Source organism: Pseudopipra pipra, chromosome 1 (assembly GCF_036250125.1).
Source record: "Pseudopipra pipra isolate bDixPip1 chromosome 1, bDixPip1.hap1, whole genome shotgun sequence".
In the NCBI taxonomy this organism is placed as follows: Eukaryota; Metazoa; Chordata; class Aves; order Passeriformes; family Pipridae; genus Pseudopipra; species Pseudopipra pipra.
This window is the reverse complement of record NC_087549.1, coordinates 99,257,632-99,273,807: the sequence shown is the minus strand read 5'-3', so window position 1 is coordinate 99,273,807 and position 16,176 is coordinate 99,257,632. Positions and strand designations below refer to the sequence as shown.

Here is a 16,176-nt window from a genome sequence, read left to right as displayed (position 1 = left end):
TTCAGTACTTTAGGCCAACTTCTCTATTCAAGTCAACATTAGTAGAGTGTACTCGTTAAAAATAGATGACACCTTAGTCTAGTACCTCTGTGAAGATAAATATTTAAGCAATATTTTTAGGACCTAGAAAAGGATCATCATGACACCTTCAAATGCTTCTTCAGAAGCAAGAAATAGTAACCTCTGCTATCAGACTTTGGCTCAAGACAGAGCAAAACATTAGGCTGATCCTGGAAATGAACTCATGAATTCCAAGACTACAAGTAATATCACTAAGACCCAAGTCATGATGAACTGACAAAAAAAGTTTTCACCAATTCTTTATGGAAAGTGCCTCTGTCATTTGTACTTCCCTTCTTACAGGAAACTTATTCAAAAATATTTAAATTACATTAATATCTTGCTACACAAGTTTCTTCATGAGCTATGAACCCAGTGCCACTTTCTTTTCATGACTAGGATGCAAAGCTTGTATTTTAATAAACTTCTCTATGGAAGATTCAATTCACAAAATACTCACTTTACATAGGAAAAATATTTTAAAATGTTGTTCTGGTTTGTCTCAAATACAGGTGGTGAAACTCTCCAAAGAGAGAGTTCCTCCTAATTGTGAATCTGCGCTGCAGAATTCTACTTCATACTAATGTCAGAGGGAGTTCTATGCATCATGCAGACAGTTGCTATCCTGCTGCATCACAAAACTAAGGAGACTGTATTCTGTTGATAGCAATTAGTAATTTTGCTAGTGTAAGGGCTGACATTGCAGAATAACACAATTATTTATATTATTATATAATGAATTATGGAATAAAAGAGCACTAAGTTCAGGCTGTTTTTTCTTTTTCTCAGAACCACTGCAATGAGAAAATATGTAAAGCCCAAACACCACAAAGAAAACCAATATTTCAGGTCATGGCTTGTCAACACCACCCTCACATGTTCAAAAAATACCTTAGCTACATCAGAATCAACATTAAAACAGTGGAGTAAAGCCACCTATTTACATTTTGTTGTTACACAAGCTGTACTGATTCAAATCTGCAAGATTCATGGAGTTTTCGTGAAAGGTAGTGGGCATTCTTCAGATGGGCATTTGCTGTATCTAGCCCAGGCCATTTTGATTACCATATTAATTGACAGCATTGCTCTCAACTCTGTACCACTATCCTCAACAGCAAAAACACTCTGCTGAATTTATAATATATCATTATTTATAATATTAATCAACAAATACACAAATTTCGATGTATGAGCACTGTTCTAAACTATGAAGCTACATACTCTGTTGCAGTAAATCAATATAATTTCACAGAAGCTAAGTTTTATTACCACTATTTAGATTTCTACTCTCTGTAATTCTTTTACTCAAGTACTTCTGATGCTATGTTTAATTATAGTATGAGCAATTTTAAAACAAATTGGAAAGCAAAGCAGCCCTTAAAAGGAGGTACAATGCCATAAGAAGAATCCAATTTTTCCATATCTCATCTTCACAATTAATCTGAATATTACTTCATTATGGATAACACTGTTTTAAATTAGGGCAGACTTAATTATAACTGTTACAAGAAGCCATCAGGATAACAAGCATCTTTATGATTCAGGAGAGACACTTTTGGTGACAATTATATGTCAAAAATCAGTCTTGAAGTTCTGAGTACGGGGAATAGAAATGTTAACTTCATCTCAGAAAATGGAACTATAGATGCTCACACAGATCCGAAAGAGACTTGTGTGCATCATTTAGCAAGAAGGAAAATATTCTTGTGATAGTTTTCCTTTTTATAATAAATTTAGCTGTTATTTACAAGAAACAGAACTTCAGGTCTGGTCGTTTTTCAGCTGAGCTGAGAGAAAATTTGCTCTGACGAGGAACTCTAACTGCTCACATGGAAGAGAAGACAGATCAAAGGTACATATGTAAAAGAAAGAAATACTGGACACAAATGGGTACCCAAACCCTATATTTCTGGGTCAATTCCCACACCTCAAAACTAAAGCCTTTCCACCTAAAGAAAATACAAGATTGCTTTTTGCCAGAGAAAGAGCAACACTGACAGCAAATTTTGGCTATAGTTCTGGTTTCAAAACAATCTGATAAAATTTAGAGAGTTTAGATTAATTTATAAAATACAGATGGAAACCAACTAAACTCATGGTAGTTTTAGCAGTCTTGATGTGAACACTTCAGTAGATTTTCCAAAAAATTATTGGAACTAAAAATAAGTGTCCCAATCTGCAAAATAGAGACACTATGTCTCTGACATCAGCAAGTGCTGAATTCTCAGCTAGATAGCATAATTTTCAAATGAGACCTTTCTATTACATAAAATAGTTTATAGAAATTGCCAGCAGTCAGCTTAACTTGCAAAAACCAGATAAAGAACATCCATTAGCAAGTTATGTGGTAAGGAGTGTTGAAAGTTCACAGCAGCTTTACTTACCTAGATGTTGCTATGTGTCTGCAAAGTCATTGGTAGGCTAGGCTGGCAAACTTCTGGCGCAAGAATTTCCAGCAGAATATGGCAGTTACCAAAAAATCATTGTGTATAAGGAGACAAACCAGACAAAACCTTCATCAGAAATCGCAGAGCCAAAAGACAAATACACAGAGGGGGTGGTGCAAATAGGTAACCAAGAACCTAGAGCCTGATATTAACGGCATTCACACAGGAATCAACAATTTGATCGATTGAGTGGTGACACCTGCTGCAGGTATGGGCATTTCTAATGTGTCCTAGTGTTATGGTTTGAAAATTGCCCCCGTCTAGGAGCCGGGGGGCCTAGAGGTGATTGGGTGCCAGGGCAGTCTCCCCTGGAGAGCCAATCACCACCCGTCTTGTTCGCTCCTGCTGAAAAATCATATAAACACAACCGAAGTTGTTGGCAATCGGTCTGTCTGTCTGCTGCTCTGTGTGTGTGGCTGTGAGAAGGTCAGGGGTAGCAGGGCCCCCTTCTTTCCCTTCTGGGGAAAAGGGGGGCCCTGCGGCCCTCAGCTCTGGCTCAGCCAAGGTTGGAGGCAGCATTGGAGTGTGTGTTTGTGAGGGAAGAAATTCACAAACAGCTGGTAAGCGGGAGAGAGAGAGGCAGGCCTTGCAGCCAAGCCCTCTTTCCCCCCACCTTTGCAGCTAGAGCGCGGAGGGGGCTTCTTTTTTTCCCTCTCACTGTAAAGTGGAGGGGAGGCTCAGCGTTGGAGCCAAGCCAAGTGGACAGGCGGAATGCAGCCTGGTGCCAGGGAGATAACCCCAGGCGAAATTGGAGACGGACCAGAGACAGGCCCGGAGGATGTCCTTGCCGTAATTTAAATGAAGGACAGCCGAAAACTCAGAGGAGGAATGGAGATTCCAAGACGTGTACTGTGATAAGCTGAACTAAACTACAGCAGCACAGAACCAACGTATGAGAGAGAGAGAATCGCACAGCAGAGATGGCACAGAACCAAGGAGAAAGGACTCAGAGCTATCTTCTTGGACTTTGTGAAGAAGAAAAGACTTCGGTAAACAGCTGGAGGTTGGTGGGGGGAGTGAACCTTTTTCCCTGAACACTCCCACGAGAGAGAGACTGGGTACCTATCAGCCCTGAAGGCTTTTCCTGGACTGAATTGAGGGAGAAGCTTAAAAAGACTGATAGAAGTGTGTAATATTATATGTCTAGTTGCTTTTAGCTTGTACAGTATTTATTTGTGTAAAATAAATGTATATATACTTCCCCTTTTCCCCTATAGAAGCCTCTTGCCTGAAAGTTTCTCTTCAGTGTTGAGATAAAATTGTGGGAAGGGATGGGGGAAGCCTGGAAATTGGATTTTGGATTTTTGTGGTGGCTCAAACCCCCACACCCAGGTAACTTTTTTGTGTAGATTCTTTCCTGAGTTTCAAACAAAAATAAATCTCAAATTTGTATTTCAATGCATAAATGGCTATTATTTTCTCAAGACAGAATACAGTTTTTTCTCCAGATCTGATTGTCATACTCAATTAACTGGATCCAACTATCCATCAAAGCTCTTCACATTAAAAAGAAATACAGGACATTTGCAAATATTAACCTCTTATCCATAAGCCTTAAGATTATTTTGGGTAATTTAATAATTGCTATTGTTGTTTTTCACTTCAAAATATTCTTAAACTCTTACTTAGCTGTAGGTTTTGTGATCTCAAAATCAAGCCAAATCTGTCTCTGATTGAGTTAGATCTGGGGGATGTTTTACCACGTCCTTAAGGAAAACATCACAGTATAACATACTACTTAACTTTACTGCCATCAGACAGCCCTTTAAAAGTGGAATAAACTGTATAGGAATTTTCTTTGAGTGCCTTTTTAATGTTTCTTTTTTACACAAATTAAAGCACTCAAGATAAAGCTTCAGCAAAACATTTTTATCTCCACTCATCATATCCTCTGACTGCCAAGAGTAAGAAAGCTGCTATCCCATTTTCTCATTGAGAATGAAATATATACCATGACAGTCTTAATTTAATAACAGAACAAGGAGCATAAGGCCCACAAGACATGCACAGACATCCAGGACAATAAATCTGCTCCAGAGCCCACATCCCTTCCTCCCAAGTGCCCTTCAAGTGCAGATCATAGGCTGGAATAATAGGCCAGGTGGCTACCAGCCATTTTCGGTGCTATTTGTCTGAAAGTTCAGTTGGTGTTTTCCATTAGGTGACACTCCATGAGAGTCCCTTCGCATCAGGAAACCCTGGAAATCTACATGTGCACAGAAAGACCATGCTGGGTATAACCACATGACAGGAGAGGAGGGTGTCATGGCATATGACCTTAGAGATGTCTACCATTCTGTTAAGCTACTGATCAAGTTCAGATCTGTCTAAAAAATTAATGGGAAGGTTGATATACATACAGCAATGTCCTTAGGAAAAGGATAGCCAGTTTTCCTTAGGAAACCAGGCTAAAACTTATGTCAACCAAAATTTCAAGGTACACCAGTTTGGTATTAGTATGTAGAGGTTACTAACATCATGGTGGAGATAACTAAATAGTACATTATTAAATACTTCCTTGTCAGTATAAAGACTATCCTTAAATTCACATATTTTCCTATACACAACTCCCTGCCCATATACAGTTTCTTCTGTAAACCTGAAAAGAAGTCTGGACTGGCAAATTCAGTAAGCCAAGCAACAAATCACAGCCCCTGAAACAGCCTTGTATACATGAATGCCACACAGATATTTAAGACTCACATGTTTGTACAGGTATATGACATGTGGCTTTAGAAATATATCCACCTTCTGTGTGTAGCAGGCCCCAACACAGTCCACATCAAGAACTGCAGTTGATCTGATGCTAACAAAGCCAGAACTGGAAGCCTTGCATAGGTACAAAACAAATGCTGAGTTCATTATTGTCCAAGATTCAGTTGACATACAGGCAGAGAAATGTGGTCAAGGACAGACATTGGTCAGTCCTCAAAGCAGGACCACTTTACGACCAGACTTTGTTTATCTATGGAGCTTCAGCTAAAACTCTCATTCTCATTTTGGAAGTGGATTTGCTCCCTGCCATTCAGAGGCACAGTTCTGTTAGAACACCCACAGTCTATGTCTTATCAACCATAATACATCTATCCTGTGAAGAACTAGAAGACTGTGATATCCAAAAAAAAAAAAAAAAAAAGAAAGAAAAAGAGAGATTCTCTTTCATCTACCTGAAAAAAAACACACCTTCCTCTTGGACCCATGTGGACACACACAAAGATAAGGAGAAAATGTAACCTTTGAACTGTGCAAATCTTTCTCCTCTGATCATTTCCACTCTAACTTGTAAAAATCTACCAAGAATTCTGCACATAAGTCTCACAAAACATAATATGAACCTAGAAAGGAGGCACAATTAAAAGGAGACAAACAACATTTTAATGTTTAGTGAGACCTGGATCTGTTGTAGATGGGTTTAAAAACCAGCGAGAAAGTGTCTTTCATGTTTCCAGCCTTGCGCAGTGTTTATTTTTATTATTTTAACATGTTCGGGAAAGTGAAACTCATCTCTCTTAGTTGTGTGGGGGTTTAAAAAAACAAACAAATAAAACAGGCAATAGACAAATAGTGAGACCCAGCAAGTAGGAGAGTAGTCTTTATTCAACCCCACAACTCGTTCTAAACATCTGTTCTTTGCAGTCATGGTCACAACTGGCCTGCACAGCATCACCTCTCTCTCTAATCTTCAGACCCCACATACTAACTTAAGTAGCTATAGCCAAGCTTTGATACTGAGACTGTCAGAATGTGAGAGGTGGTAAAGGAGGAGTCCTGCAGATCCCTCTCTCCCATGTGACTCGAGATAGGCTCTTGGTATGACTCAGGCAAGACAGAGAAGTAAGGCTCATAGCTCATTGACATCACCTTAAAACCATAGAATCACAAAATTGTGTGAGTTGGAAAGGACCATTAAAGGTCATCTAGTCCAAATCCCCTGCAGTTAGCAGGGACATCTTCAACTAGATCAGGCTGCTCAGAGCCTTGTCTAACCTAACCTAAAATGTTTCCAGGGATGGGGCATCTACCAACCTATTCCAGTGTTTCACCATTAGCACAGTGAAAAAAATTTCTTCCTTCTAGCTAATCTAAATCAACCCTCCTTCAGTTTGAAACCATTACCCCTTTTCCTATAACAACAGGCCCTTCTAAAACGTGTGTTCCCATCTTTTTTATAAGCCCTCTTTAAGTACTGAAAGGTCACAATTAAGTCTCCCGAGAGACTTCTCTTCTCCAGGCTGAACAGTGCCAATTCTTTCCGCCTTTCCTCATAGGAGAGGTGTTCCATTCCTCTGATAATTTTTGTAGCCTGCCTCTGGACCTGCTCCAACAGGTCCATGTTTTTATTGTGCTTTAGAACTCTAGAGTTGGACACAGTACTCCAGGTGAGGTCTCATGAGAGTGGAGTAGTGGGGCAGAAGCATCTCCCTCCACCTGTTGGCCATGTGTCTTTTGATTCAGACCAGGATACGGCATTTTGGGCTGTGAGCACATTCTGTTGGCTCATGTCCAGCCTCTCATCCACCAGAACGCCCACCAAGTCCTTCTTCGCAGGGTTGCTCTTAATCCCTTCATCCCTCAGCCTGTATTGATACTGGGTCATGTCCTGACCCAGGTGCAGGACCATACAGTTGAACCTGCTGAACCTCATGAGATCACCATTGGCCCACTTTTCAAACTTGTCCAGGTCCCTCTGGATGGTATCCAGATGTCAACCACTTGATTTGGTGTCACCTGCAAATTTGCTGAGGGTGCACTCAATTCCTTTGCCTATGTCCTTGATGAACACCAGCCCCAATATGGACCACCCAACAGGTCCAAGCTGTTGATCACTACCCTGTGGATGTGAGTGTCCAACCAATTCCTCCTCCAGTGAACAGTCTCCCCATCAAATCCATCTCTCTCCAGTTTAGAGAGAAGATATTGTAGAGGATCATGTCAAACGCCTTACATCCAAGATAGATTTGTAGCCCTTCCCTTGTCCACTGATGTAGTCACTCCATCGTAGAAGATCACTATGTCGGTCAGGCAGGACTTGCCCTTGGTGAAACCATGCTGGTTGTCTCAAATCATGTCCCTATCTTCCACATGCCTTAGTATAGCTTCTAGGAGGATTTTTTCCATGTTTCTCCCAGATACAGAGGTGAGGATGGCAAATTGGTAGTTCCTAGGATTCTCCTTTTTACCCTTTTAAAAGATTAAATACAATGTATCTCTTTTTCCAGTCACCAAAGTCTTCACGGACTGCCATGACTTTTCAAATATGGAGAGCTGGTTTGGCAACTATATCAGCCAATTCTCTCAGGACTCTGCAATGCATCTCATTAGGACCCATGGACTTATATACGATTAGGTTCCTCAGGTGGTCAAGAACCTGATCTTCACTTAAAATGGGAAGCGCTTTACTTCCGCAGTCCCCGTCTTAGGGTTCATCCACTCAAGAGATGTGGTAGAAGAGGCTGCCATTGAAGATCGAGGCAAAAAATTGTTGAGTGCCTCAGCCTTCTCTTTGTCCATTGTTGCCAGTTTGCCAGCCTTGCTTATCAGGATGGGTACACCTTCTTGGTGTACTTGGATCCCCACAAGTCTACAGGACCAGATGGGATCCATCCTAGGGTGATGAGGGAGCTGGCAGAAGAGCTCGCCAAGCTGCTCTCACCAACAGTCCTGGCTCACTGGAGAAGTCCCAGATGATTGGAAGTTGGCAAATGTCACTCCCATTCACAGAAAGGGCTGCAAGGAGGACCTGGGAAACTCCAGGTCCATCAGCCTAACCTCAGTGGCTGGCAAGGTTATGGAACAGATCATCCTAAGTGCAATCACACAGCATCTACAGGATGGACAAGGGATCAAACCCAGCCAGCACAGGTTTAGGAAGGGCAGGTCCTGTCTGACCAACCTGATCTCTTTTTATCATCAGGCGCCCCACCTGGTGGATGAGGTTGCAGATGTGGTCTATCTGGACTTCAGCAAAGCCTTTGACACCATCTCCCATAGCATTCTCCTGAAAAAGTTGGCAACCTGTGGCTTGGACAGGTGCACTCTCTGCTGGGTTAAGAACTGGTTGGAGGGTCGGGCCCAGGGAGTGGTGGTGAACAGTGCTGCATCCAGTTGGCAGCCGGTCTCTAGTGGTGTCCCCCAGGGATCAGTGTTGGGCCTAGTTCTATTTAATATCTTTATTGATGATCTGGATGAGGGGATCGAGTGTACCATCAACAAATTTGCAGATGACATTAAGTTGGGGGGGAGTGTCAATCTGCCGGAAGGCAGGAAGGCTCTTCAGAGGGACCTGGACAGACTGGAGAGTTGGGCTGATTCCAACAAGGCCACATGCTGGGTTCTGCACTTTGGCCACAACAACCTCATGCAGCACTACGGGCTGGGCACAGAGTGGCTGGAGGGTGGCGAGGCAGAAAGGGACCTGGGAATTTGAATTGACAGGAAGCTGAACATGAGCCAGCAGTGTACCCAGGTGGCCAAGAAGGCCAATGGCTTCCTGGCCTGGATCAGGAACACTGTGGCCAGCAAGACCAGGGAACTGATTCTTCCTCTGTACTCAGCGCTGGTGAGGCCACAGCTCGAGTACTGTGTCCATTTCCGGGCCCCTCAGTTCAGGAAGGATATTGAGGTGCTGGAGCAGAGAAGAGCAACAAGGCTGGTGAAGGGACTTGAGCACAGGTCCTATGAGGAGAGGCTGAGGGAGCTGGGGTTGTTTAGCCTGGAGAAGAGGAGGCTCATGGGAGACCTCATCACTCTCTACAAGTACCTGAAAGGAGGTTGTAGCCTGGTGGAGGTTGGTCTCTTCTCCCAGGCAACTATCAGTAAGACAAGAGGGCATGGTCTTAAGCTGTGCCAGGGGAGGTTTAGGTTGGATATTAGGAATAAATTCTTTACAGAGAGGGTAATCAGGTATTGGAATGGGCTGGCCAGAGAAATGGTGGATTCTCCATCCCTGGAGGTTTTTAAGATGAGACTGGATGTGGCACTTAGTGCCATGGTCTAGTAACCACGGCAGTGCTGGATCAAGGGTAGGACTTGATGATCTCAGAGGCCTTTTTCAACCTGGTTGATTCTACGATTCCATGATTCTTTGACCTTTCTTTTCTGGTTGCCATGCCTGTAGAAGCCCTTCTTGTTATTCTTTGCCTTGCCAAGCTCAGCTCCAGCTTCACCATTGGCCTTCCTCACCTCATCCCTACAAAACTGGGCTGCATTCTGATACTCTTCCCAGGATACCTGTCTGTGCTTTCACTGCCTGTGCATATGTTTCTTGCTATTTTAGTTCGATTAGCATGTCCTGACTCATCCGTGTTGGTCTCTTGCCTTCCTTGCTTGATTTCTTGCACCTAGTGATCGAGAGCTCTTGAGCTCTGTGGAAGGCATCCTTAAAGATCTGCCAGCTCTGTTCTGCTCCCTTGTTCCTGAGGGCAGTTTCCCCAGGGGGTGCTATTGACTAACTCCTAGAAGAGCTGTAAGTTTGCTATTCTAAAGTCTAGGGTCCTAACTTTTCACCTGGCCCATATCCCTCAGGACTGCAAAATGCACCAGTGCATGATCACTGCAGCTCAGGCTGCCTCCAATCTTGACATCCCCAATAAACTCACTTGCGTTGGTGACCACTAGGTCCAGTATCACATCTCCTTTGGTTAGACTGTCTATCACTTGGCTTATGAACTTTTATCCTCCATGCGTTCTAGGAGTCTCCTGAATTGTCTACAGCTCACCATGCTACTTTTCCAGCAGATGTCAGGGTGGTTGAAGTCCCCCATCAGAACAAGAGCCTGCAAGTGTAATGACTCCTGTAGCTGGAGTGAGAAGGCTCCGTCAATAGGCTCCCCTTGATCACACAGCCTGTAGACACCAACCACAATATTCCATTTGTTGACTTAGTTTCTGATTCTTACCCATACCGTTTCAACCAACTCATGACTATTCATCAGAGACAGCTCTTTACAACACATCTGTTCTAGAGCAAGCAGCTATCACAAGTATTGAGGCCATGTTGATGAGAACACAGCTGCGATGGGCAGGGCACGTCACAAGGATGAAGGATCACCGCCTCCCTAAGATCTTGCTTTACGGTGAACTTGCCACTGGCTGCCGCATGAGAGGAGCCCTGAAGAAAAGATACAAGGACTCCCTGAAACAACATCTCAGCCTCGGCCATATTGATCACCATAACTGGTCTACTCTGGCCTCAAATCGGGAGGCCTGGAGACACACCATCTATAACGCAGCTGTCTCCTTTGAGAACACACGCAGGATCACCCTCGAGGAAAAAAGGCAACGCAGAAAGAACCGTGTATTGCAGAATACACCATCTAAGGAGTCTTTCTGCTGTGCCTTTTGCAATCGGATATGTCTGTCACGTATTGGCCTCATAAGCCACCAGCGTGCCTGTAGCAAATGTGGATAGAGCCTTCCCAAATCTTCGTTCGCGAAGCCTAGCCATGATGATGATGATGATGATGATGATGATGATGATGTCTCTTGGTGTAGATGGCTACGTCTCTGCCCCTCCTTCCTCTCTGGTCCCTTCTGAACATTTTATAGCCATCAATATCAGCACTCCAGTCACAGGATTCATCCCACCAAGTTTTAGTAATGACACTTCAGTAACGTCAGGTCATGCTTTCTAGCAGCAAGGTGGCTTCCAACTCCTTGTTTGTTGTTCATACTGCATGCACGGTGTAGAGACCCGCATGTTTGAGGCTTGTGGGTTGACTCTCAACATGTGGTGTTATGACTGAAGTTTTCCCATTTGGAGCCCTCTATGCTGGTGATATCACCTCTATGGCACTTGGTGGCCAATAGCTGGCAGGAGCAAGAGTTTACATCACCCACAAACAAATCAGAAATACAGAAAGATTATCACAGTGTGATTTAGAAAGCAGAACAGAAGCTGATAAGAAAAGCAAAACAAACTGTCCTTGGAAAGATAAACTTTGCAGCTGACATAGGAAAAGCAACTATTAAGCTAAGCAGGGGTGTTACGAGCCTCAAGTTGAAAGCTGGAAGTATTCTGAAAGATAACAGAAATTAAGAACCCCTGCAAGCCTTGAACTGAACAACCGTCTGACCTTGAAGGAACTGAATCTGCTTTTCTGGTTCCCAGAACTTATGGTAACAGATGATATGCATCACTTCCTTGTACAGCATAGCTACCCAGGTATCCAGTAAGGCTTGTCTGATATGTGACAGAGGGTCTTTGCATCATCTGCTGACCATTCAGCTACCTACTACCCTAATTTATCACTTTGGAAACATTTCAACCCCAAGGCCCCATGTGCTAAATAGAGTCAACTAAACTGCTTCGAGATTCCAGACCAACTTTACCTGTCATGCTGGCCCTGGACTAAGATGGGAGGCTGCATACCACTGTCATATATCTCAATGCAGAGTTCTAGGTCTCCAGACTCAAAGTAACACTATATCTTTTCTTTACATCAAAACCAAACAAGTCTATGAGAAATCATGACATCTTGGACACATCAGATTTTCAGCTGGAGCAGTGCCACCCACTTATGAACCCCTGATTGATCCAGGCAGCAGTCTGCGGATAAAGTCAGCAGTTTCTCTTGTATCCGCAAACATAAAGAGTTTGCACAAACTTCCAGGTGGTATTTGGAGAACAGCACCCAAAACTGTCTCTTGTTTCACTGCTCACCCTGGTGGGTGCTAGCTCAGCATTATCAAAATGCTAGGTAGTGCTTCCAGGGACTAGCACACAGAAGTTAAAGCAGCCTATAAAGTTATTGCACAGCCTCCTTAAGAACTCATTAATTACTACTGTCAATTCTTATTGATACTGCACCACTGCTCATTACAGGAACCTAGCAGATCAAAAACCAGACTTAGGGAGAGAATTACAGACTTCAGCGTTGGCAACCACTCCAGCCAATATCCAGATCACACAGCCCTGAGAAGTCCATATGCCCACCACCAAATATTCCTGGATATTGATCCACAACCTTGCACAGCTATTAAAAAAGTATAGTCATCACAGCTCCTGTAGTTGTGCATACTTGTGCAAAGAAAATAGTGAATGTATCAGATTTGTTGCATTAATTATTTGTGAACCAATAAGTTAATAACTTCTGTCTGCAATTATATTTTTCCCTTGTCAAAAGGGGATAATCTGCCACAATTCCACTGTATTTTCAAATGTAATGCAAACTAGGACCTCCACTGTCTTTAATAGACAAATAGACTAAATGCCAGTGAGAATGGATTTTAAAATCTGTATTTTAAGCACCACAGTAGTACAACTAGTCAAGACACAAAATTACTTTTAAGTTCTAGCTCAGTGCTTGTTCTTGGTATCTTCAGAAAAGATAGTAAAATAATTATATAAGAAAATCAAGATAATCAAAACATTTTTAATTAAAAAAAGATCATGCACTATACTTCTTTGAGATGTAAAGAGGAGGTTAGTTTCATTTCACATTCCTCCTTTTATGTTTAAATATGTTTCAAGCTCATATCTAGATGTTGACAAAATCAAATATTGATCTCTTCCTAATTTTCCAAGCTACAGAACAGTAAGTACTGCACAGTAAAAAGTAAGATCTAATAGAAGAGGTGGCAAGTGGGATTTCATGCTGTTTATATGTAGTCACATAAAAGATAGGCAATCACAAGAAATGTGGCTCATTTAACACTGGAGAGACATTTTCTTTTAACTATGCATTAAAGGGATAGTATTGCCATATACTGCTCTAACCGCAGCGAATCAGTTGCAGTAAGGGAATCACTGCATTTTACAGTTTGTTGCAGTCACATTCAAAAACCAAGGCCTGATTCTTCTCTCTGTAAAATTAGTTCATCTAAGCCCAACATTGCTCCCATCCCTCAGCCACTGGATTCCTAATTAAGACATGCTAGACTGGACAACTTGTAAAGCACGTTTCATTCCCCAAAAGGCACCAGAGTAGCAAGGTCTTCCCCTAATGTCTAGTAAATAAGAAACAAGGAAAGCCCATGCTTACCAGGTAATCACTGGCACTCAGATACAAGTCTAACTCTGTCAAGGAAGCACTTGAAGATCATGACACACAGAAGACTCTGATGAATCAAACATGTAACCCATCATACGAGACCTGCTACTGTCTCCTAAACCCCAATTAGCACCATAATATCAAGCTCACAAACTGAATAAAAACACTGCATCACTTTTATTTGGTTTTATTTGTCTTTAGACAGTAATTGCAGTGTACTCTCTTATCTTCCACTCCTCTGCAAAGCTCTTAAGCACACATAGGGCTTCCTTTCTTCGTAAAACTAGACATCTATTTATTTTGTAACAAAAATTCGTGTGGATCTGTAAAGCCCCCCAAAATGCCACATTGTACAGTAATTTCCATACTGATGAAATACAAAGGTTCTGTAATGTTTACAAAGCCTTTTAAACTGCATTAGCAAAACTGTTTTGCTAAACGACATTTTCCAACTTATCAATCCTTATTATGATATATATAAGCTCATTTCTTCCAAGAGTCACCCCTATTCACATAATCAAATCATATCATTTGAAATGCTGTGACTTTGTCATCTAAAATGTCTGAAATTATCTTGACAATGGCAATGTAAGGAATGCTGGTACCCAAATTTTTTTATGAGAAGTAAAAGCTGAAAAAGACTTAGATCTCTTGAAATTATAGATTTTTAAATATCAGAGATGCAAAGTGTTTAAAAGCCATTAAAAATCACAGGTCATCATAAAAGGAGGATCCAGGTTCTGAAACACTTGTCTTGAATCATTTCAATGTGAATACTAAAGAATGAAAATCCACTATGAAATTACAGGATTATTTCTATAGTCTGACAAACTTACTTTATGGTAATATTTTTCAATGTCAAGCAGTACAAACAAGATATCTGAAATTATTAGCAAATATAACGACTTAATTACCTTCAAAATAATGATTACATGAACAGTGAAATAAGTTTGACAGACTGAAGTAAAATCAAAATCACTGTAGTCAGAGAAATTTATCCAAAGCAAAAAACATTTTTTTAAACACAAATGTGTTTAATACAAAAGAAAAGTAGAGCAAAGTTTTTCAACAACTGAAATAAAACTCAAAAAACACTTTGAAAAATCAATTCTGCCACTCATTTTGCTTCTGCTGGGCACATCAATTTTCACATCTTAGTCAAAGATCCAGTGCATGTGCATGGCTTCTCTATGTTACCTCATTTGAGAGAAAAAGTTTCAGAAAACATGTCTCCAAGGAACATCTGATGACTGTACATCCACATGAATTAATAAAAGAGTGGAAAACCCAGCACACAAAACAACAACAATCACTCGTTCGCAAGCCACTGGCCATAATCCTTCTCCTTAATATATTAATGCTAGACAGTTCTCAAGACATTACATCAATAGGAAAAGCTTTAACTCTCCCTTGCATCAATAAAGCACATCATCTGACCTGAATTGCAATTATTCATTACTAAATCACTTTCAAATGAAACAATACCAACTTTCAAAGACATCTTCATACAATGAGCTATCTTTGTTGACCATTTTGACTAGTTACAGACTTTCTATCTAGTCCATAATCTTTTAGGAAGTCTAATGAAGTCTGAGAAATGAAAGACAAGTCCAGTCAATATTATTTATGGACTTCTTTTTACACTCTTGTTCAGTACAAAGATACACAGCATTGCAGAATCATTCAGCATCAATTTCTGCCACCAAACCCACGGTGCAGATTTAATCTTAGGTAGATATCCTCTCAAGGACAAACAAAATTAACTCATATCAATCACACCTGAAAGATGTTTTCACCAGCGCCTCAGTACTGTCCACTGGTGGTAGTTCATCTGCTAAGATTTCATCAGGAGGTCTAGGGTCACTGATGATGGTCGGCTTTGGCCTTTCCTTGAGGTTGTTGGTCAACCCACCGACAGGGGTGTTCCACAAGCAGTTTTGTGACTTAGACCCTGAAAAAACAGAGCAAGAAGGAAAATGCAGCCTCAAATCATCAGGTAAAGTTATTATCCTTGCTGAATTCAAGGTGTTACATGTTTTTAAGAATAAGTTAGTGGCCAGTAGGACAATTAGTTCATATCTATGTGCCCACTGTGTCCATAGAGCTTGGGTTGCATACTGTCTCAACATTATTTCCACCTCACATGGGACATGGACTGTTACAGGATAATTCAGGATAAAGGGATCAGCTTTTCTCCAATATTGTTGTTGTTCCTGCCACTGATTTAATACAGGCTGGTGATCCCACTGCAACTGGATCTAGTTGAATTGAATAATATACAACTGGTTTATGGTGAGGTCCTAATTTCTGCATTATCACCACATTGGCTATAGCTTTACATTATGAACACAAAGAATGATAAATTTTGGTGTAATCTAGGAGCATGAGAGCAGGAGCAGATGCCAAAGCTCCTTTCATTTGCTTTAAAAGCTTGCTCCCTCTCTGGGCCCCATATAAGAGGTTCTATCTCTGTTCTTAGTTGTCTGAGTCAGAGACTTAATCAGTTTGCCTAACACAGGGATTCACAGCCAACGAAATCCCACAGCTCTAAGAAATCCTCATGCCTGCTTTTTCACGACCAGACATAGGAGCTTAATTATAGACGCTAGTCTTTCTATCATTCATTTCTCCTTCCCAAAACAAAGACAAAACACTGTAACTCTCTTTTGACACATCTG

The 16,176-nt window shown here is 41.5% G+C and overlaps 1 protein-coding gene across 9 annotated transcripts in view; it reads right to left on the bottom strand.

The window, feature by feature from the left end:
- The window catches only part of PDE1C (phosphodiesterase 1C), a 358,417-nt gene that overhangs the window by 254,554 nt on the left and 87,687 nt on the right, over positions 1–16,176 (bottom strand). For all 9 annotated transcript variants that reach the window (XM_064667413.1, XM_064667361.1, XM_064667423.1 and 6 more), the window contains one exon: positions 15,278–15,449. In XM_064667413.1, the coding sequence (XP_064523483.1) occupies positions 15,278–15,449 (172 nt within the window). The remainder of the gene's footprint in view (positions 1–15,277; positions 15,450–16,176) is intronic.